At 37.0% G+C, this 6,838-nt stretch overlaps 1 protein-coding gene across 1 annotated transcript in view; it reads left to right on the top strand.

Annotated features, from left to right (window-relative positions):
* The window catches only part of LOC108737940 (glucose dehydrogenase [FAD, quinone]), an 8,883-nt gene extending 2,329 nt beyond the window's left edge, over positions 1–6,554 (top strand). The window contains exons 2-5 of the mRNA XM_018471128.1: positions 659–1,056; positions 1,122–1,382; positions 2,415–2,674; positions 4,637–6,554. Coding sequence (XP_018326630.1) covers positions 892–1,056; positions 1,122–1,382; positions 2,415–2,674; positions 4,637–5,834 — 1,884 coding nt within the window. The 5' untranslated portion in view covers positions 659–891 and the 3' untranslated portion in view covers positions 5,835–6,554. The remainder of the gene's footprint in view (positions 1–658; positions 1,057–1,121; positions 1,383–2,414; positions 2,675–4,636) is intronic.
* The last annotated feature ends 284 nt before the right edge of the window (positions 6,555–6,838 follow it).

The raw sequence follows: 6,838 nt of genomic DNA, 5'->3' as shown, positions 1-6,838 counted from the left end.
GATCAATTTGATTATATAAAAAGTATTTTTTTAATAGTTTCGCTGCATCAAGTGCTTGTTTGATGCTTGGTGGAGGGACAGGATCGTCTTCTTCAACAACGTACACAGCTGCAGTTCTTATCTATTTCGGCAACTTAGAAAGTACTGCTTAATGATTTATAATGCCGCATTGTTGTCGTTAAATAGAGTAAGCGTGACGCTATATAGAGTGTAATATTGTATAGAAAACCATGTAAACCAACCAAAGCCAAGCAATTTCGACGTTTTAAGGAGTTTGTCGTTAAATCGAGTGACGTTATAAAGAGTTTACACTGTAGTTAAGGATGTGGGACGTTCTAGTTTCAGGGAAATACGAAGGTTAGTTCAGGATAGGAAAAAGTGGAGATGCGTGTCCAACCAGTCTTGGACTGACTGACGACCTTATGATGATGATGATGATGAAAGTTAAATAATTAAGGATGAATTATAATAGATTTGTACTTCTGATATTCAGGGCTACACTTTTAATTTTTTTTTGTTTAGCATTATTAATTTCAAAAAATATACGACATTTAAAGAAACTGTCTGAAGAAAGTTAAATCTTTTGTATATATACCTCTGAATTAAATTGTGGAAGTTAGATTCAATTGAAATTTCACTGATTTTCGTAAACTTTCAGATTCTCTCCACGAGTAAAATAAAAACAATATAACAAATAAATCGAAGAATGGATCTAATTTGGAAAATAGGTCAGCTTTATTTCTTCAGTTGACACTCATTCGTTTCCAGTTTAGAGCAAAAGCTACATATCATATCTTATCAATAACTGCAACGCTATGATTTCCTTAAGCATCATCTAATAGCAGGAAGACAAGCAGAATAGAGAAGGTTGACAGATGAGTTCTCAAGAAAATGTCTGGTATTTGGACAGCTGTGGGTCAAGTGGCGAATTTCGCAATTGGATTGGGAGGAAATCCTCTAGCAATAGCAGGACTGGTCCCAATATTTGCAATGGCTTTAACGTATTTACGGTATTCGGCTGTTGATCCAGAAAACCATCCTATTAATGTTAATACAGTGAGCAGGATTTTAATTGTTTCATATTTAAAAACCGTAAAAATTCTAAAACAAACTGTTTTCAGGTTAATGCCGTGTATGATTTTGTGATAGTTGGGGGTGGATCGGCGGGGGCGGTGGTGGCTTCTCGACTTTCGGAAATTTCCAACTGGACTGTGCTTCTTCTGGAAGCAGGTGGCGATGAGAATGAAATTTCTGACATCCCGGCTCTGTCCGGTTACATGCAAAAATCAGAAATGGATTGGATGTACCAGACAACACCACCTGGTGATTCCCCTTACTGTTTGGCAATGGTGGGTGACAGGTGTAACTGGCCCAGAGGGAAGGTAATTAATTTTAAAGAAGCACTATGTACATATGTATTCAGTATGTTGGCAAAGAGTTAAAGTTGAGTTGAAGTACACCAGTATGATGGTCAACATGCCTAAGCGTTAGCAGTTCCATAACTACATAATTTCAACTTGACATCGGCAAAAAAATAGTGAATAAAATCTGGTTCCTCCAATTTATGTTAACAATACTACCAGAACTTTTATCCATGTTGGCGAACTTTTTTGGATACATTCTCTCATTATGAGTACTATCAGTGAGAGCGCGTGAACAGTATTGATGTCTTCGGTCGCTGCTGTTCACTGATTGGAGCCAGTTCGCTCCCAGGTTAATTTTTAAATTTGCAATTTAGGTTGTCTTGAAGGTTAGAAATGAGGAGGTATTAGAAAGAGTAGGAGAACAAAGGGCGTTGTGGGAATGGACGTATCTTCTCTCTTGTTTCCACTTGGGACTGTAGTCATTTGTTGCGTTTTGAATACGCCCTTGTTAAGTTAGGAAATAGTTCATGAGTAGTACAAAGTGAAAAGAGATGACGGAATAATAGTAAGCGGTGCAGCGGTTAGCAGTTGGAGGTTGTTTAGGTACCCAAAAAATTAGCGTCGACTTTATAACTGCGTGGTTGAAATTTTATTTTTCAACAAGCATCTTTGCTTTCCTAAATTCCTGAGAATGCTGAACTTCCTTTAAAGTCCGATGCTGGCAACATGCTAAAATTTTGCTTGTCTGTATCTCTTTCTGTTACACACTTATTGGTGTAACGTTATCCATTTTTATTTATTAGCGTTCGCTGCAATTCCTACCTGACATTTCTTTTCTATATTTACGATATTCGTTATAGCGTCTGTCATGAGTAAAAGTAAGCGTTCTGTAGGTAACCGATCTATTCTACTTAGTTAGTTGAAAGAAGGAAGTAAATATGACAGTTTTATTGCGGATTATACCAATTTTCGTCCCAACTAAAGGACACCTTCTCATACATGAAGACCTTTTGATGATGTTATGTTATAAGCAACTTTGTGTGTTTATAGGTTTTGGGTGGTTCCAGTGTCCTTAACGCCATGATATACGTCCGCGGTAATAAACTCGACTATGACCAATGGGAGGCTCAGGGTAATCCCGGTTGGAGTTGGAAAGATGTCCTTCCGTATTTTCTCAAATCAGAAGATAACAGAAACCCTTATTTAACTCGGACAAAGTATCATAAAGCGGGAGGTTATTTGACAGTTCAAGAAGCTCCGTGGCGAACACCCCTAGCATTATCATTTCTCCAAGCGGGCAGAGAATTAGGGTAAGTTGTAATGCATAAACTATGAGCCATCTAAAGTAGCGGCCGAAGTAAGAAAACTTCCGGAAGGTTATTTTGTCGAATGGCCAACATCCGCAGGAATTTAGTAACAATATTAAGAGGCAATAACCCTTATTGGGTTTATCTTTGTAGCTGAAATTTAAGAAAAATGTTGTATTATACTTCATTTACTTTCTCTAGCGATATGCTCCTTCCAATGGGAGAAAAACATTCATTATACTCTCGACTCTTGTCCATTAAACATACTTTTTCATAAAGTACCTGCCAAAAGTTTTGTTCAATCATGAATAGTAGTGCGAGTCGAAAACAAGCGTTAAAGCCTTTAATATGTCTTCAAATATAAATAAACATCTCGTTGATATTTTCAGTAGTAAATGGTAGCAATAATAGCACATTTGAGCAATGCAATTTTAGTGGATAAAATGGTCAATTTTTCCNTTCAGTACTAAATGGTACCAATAATAGCACATTTGAGCAATGCAATTTTAGTGGATAAAATGGTCAATTTTTCCGTGCAGTACTCTACGGATTATACGCTCCTCGCCGGTTAAGAGTTTGGCCGAGAGTTGTCTCCTTTCTTTTCTGGCCCAGTGCTGTTCTTTTCTACTTTGCGCCGGTCAAACTGAAGGTCACATCGCTACAGAAAGTAAACGAAGTATATCTGCGTATCTCCCATATTTCGATAAAACAGAGTAGTGGAATTCGTTTGAATACACATAACATAATATAAAACGTGTTTCGTTTGAATGGTGTCAAAAAAATTGTAATTGCGCGTAGGCATGAGAAAAGATGGTCTATTGTTGGCAGTTTTATTGCATGAAACGCCACTTTAGAAGACTCAGAGTTTATACCGTCTTAAAGTAATCTTGCCGAAATTTCATTTACCGTGAACAGTAAACTATCTTAATCAATAGTTAAAAACCTTTTTCGTAAATTGCGAAAATTCATATTTATTAGTTTCATTTATATTCAAAGAGTCAGATCCCTGCATTATAATAATTAAAGAACGGAATGATTCCTAAAATTCATATTGTAGGTACTGAAAGACTAACTATCAAAATTTGGGCATATTTCACATAGAAAATCGGGAAGTAAATTAAGACATTTGCTAATTACGTGGGCATGCACTTATTAATACGTACATTGTACATTTTATATTTAAATTTGTATTACAAGATTCAACATAAAAACACGTATTTTTTTAACCAATTAAAATTATTCGTAACGGACGTTTTCTTCTCCTTTCTACTACCATCTGTATAATTAACTGTAATTAAACTAAATAGGTGCAATATTCTTAACCAAAGTGCGAAACATATTTTAATTATCCACTTAATCAGTTGACCAAAATAATTGCCACACTACGCATTGGGCAACTAACTATAAGTAGATACCTCGTAAAAAAATACGCCCTCCATGAAATTTATTCTACAACAAAAAGTTTTGAGTAATTCTTACGATTTGTTGTAAAAATACTTGGCAAATTTAGTTTTTATTTGTAATAAAGCAACTGTTATTACCTGTCCAATACTATAAAAATATAGCCAAATAGTTATGCCCGCGGCTTCGTCCACTTGGAACTTCGTTTGTGACTATAAGCGTCATATTTTATCAATTTCTAAATTAACCTCAACATATAGATATATGTATATCGTTGCGGACTTTTTCAAAGACATTTTCAGCTCTACAACTTTTCTATGTAAAGCATTCGTATATGAATCTTTTACCGTTTTCGTTCACTTTCGTTGCAAAGGTGGCCTCTACGGAAAGCTCATTATAACATATAAATGAAGTAATATACAGCCTATGTCCACCCTAAAGGTCCATTTCAAATATTGGAAAAATAATTTTTGAAATCGGATCAGTAGTCTCGGAGATTACCTTCTACATCAAAACTTACAAATTTACATAAATTGTTTCTCATCCATCTCATCTCATTTTCAGATACGAAGTGAGAGATATAAATGGGGAAAAGCAAACGGGTTTCATGATAACCCAAGGAACTGTACGAAGGGGATCGAGATGTTCCACCGCTAAAGCCTTTTTAAGACCTGTCCGTCTTCGCCGTAACCTTCATGTGGCCATGCAAGCGCAAGTTCACCAGGTTATGATAGATTCCAACACCAAAACAGCGTTCGGAGTGAAATTCGAAAGAAACAACCGAATGCACATGGTATTAGCAAAGAGGGAAGTAATTTTATCGGCAGGTGCGTTGTGCAGTCCTCAGCTGCTCATGCTCTCCGGAGTAGGACCTCGTGAACACCTCGCGTCGTTTGGCATACCAGTTTTGAGCGATCTGAAGGTTGGCCACAACTTACAGGATCACGTGGGCTTGGGAGGGTTGACGTTCATTATAGACGACCCTATCACCTTTACCAAAGACCGATACCAAAACTTCGGAGTCGCCATGGAGTACATCCTAAACGAACGCGGGCCGTTAACTTCCCTGGGCGTGGAAGGACTTGCATTCGTAAACACGAAATATGCACCACCGCACGGATTATGGCCCGATATGCAGTTTCACTTCGCTCCCAGCAGTGTTAACTCAGATGGCGAACAAGTGAAAAAAATCACGGGGTTAAGAGACAGCGTTTTCAATACGGTTTATAAACCTCTGAAGAATGCGGATACATGGACCATTCTTCCGCTTCTGCTGCGCCCTAAAAGTACAGGCTGGGTCAGGTTGAGATCTCGCAACCCGAAAGTATATCCGGATATAATTCCCAACTATTTTACTCACAAAATCGACGTTCAAACTTTGATCGAAGGAATCAGGATCGCTCTGAATGTATCAAACACACGAACGTTTCAAAGGTTCAATTCCAGACCTCACCGAATACCTTTTCCCGGCTGTAGACAGTATGCGTTTGACACTGACGAATATTGGGAGTGTAGTTTGCGTCACTTCACTTTCACTATATATCATCCGACATCTACGTGTAAAATGGGACCACCGACGGATCCTGATGCTGTAGTTGATCACCGATTAAAGGTTTACGGGATCAAGGGATTGCGAGTTGTTGATGCCTCGATTATGCCCAACATTGTTAGTGGAAATACCAATGCTCCGGCTATAATGATTGGAGAAAAGGGAGCTGATATGATAAAAGAGGACTGGCTGGGACAAAAGAATGCTGGATAGAAAATGAATAATGAACAGTTATATAGAGAACAATAGTCGTGGGGTGGATTTCTTCTGTGGTCGTTTGCCTCCCAAAGGCTTTTTTTTTGAAGGACCTATAGAACTAATGTAACGCATTTAAGGGGAGGTACATTTTCATGAAAACTTTTAATGCAAGTGATATGACGACCAGTGTTATTAAAATTTGTAGACATAAAGAACATTCAGTCAGCAATTGTATCAATACGTAAATCCCGTTTCGAACTAATTAGTTCTCATCAGCACGCCGTGGGCAGTTTTGATAAAACGCGGCATCTAAGAAAAGCCTAAACCTCCTTAAACACAAATACATTAACTTTTTACTTTTGTTATTTATGTTTATAGTAAATACAAACTATAGCTGTATGAAAAAAAATTCTAATTTCTCTAAATATTAGATGGGTACGTAACGTGCGCCCTCTTTTACTGCTCTAAAGCCCCCCTACTAACCACGTATCGCCCCCACAAAAGATCCAGTGCCGACTGGGGGGTGGTACCACTTCCGTTAGGAATCTATGAAATAAACGAATGTCTACTTTGGGAAAGAATTGAAAGTTGGTAATCAAATTTAACAAAATTAATTGTTTTTAGAAACTGTTCAATTAAAATAATGTAAATATAAATGTACCTTCTGTATGTGACATATGACTAGTCAATATACGTAAAATATTTTTTATTTAAACAAATGTTGTTAATGTTAAAATGCACCCGTTTTAAATAAAAAGGAAACAATTACGAGTTAATTTTTACCTCTTTTACATATATATATATCTACACAATAATGTTATTTCTATTTAGATATCTATCCATTTTCTATTTTCTTGCATCCTTGCTCCTGGTGTCGTGCTTTAAAAGCATCGTGACCTTTTTATGTGTTCGTAGTGCCGAAATGAAAGCAGGTAAAGCTATAGCGAACTCCTAGCGTCGTCACGATGTAATTTATAAAATGATAAGGTAAAATGTTTACCGAACATAGAAATAGCATT

The sequence above is a fragment of the Agrilus planipennis genome, unplaced genomic scaffold (genome assembly GCF_000699045.2).
Source record: "Agrilus planipennis isolate EAB-ADULT unplaced genomic scaffold, Apla_2.0 scaffold120, whole genome shotgun sequence".
NCBI classification, from domain to species: domain Eukaryota; kingdom Metazoa; phylum Arthropoda; class Insecta; order Coleoptera; family Buprestidae; genus Agrilus; species Agrilus planipennis.
This window is presented reverse-complemented; position numbering and strand designations above follow the sequence as displayed.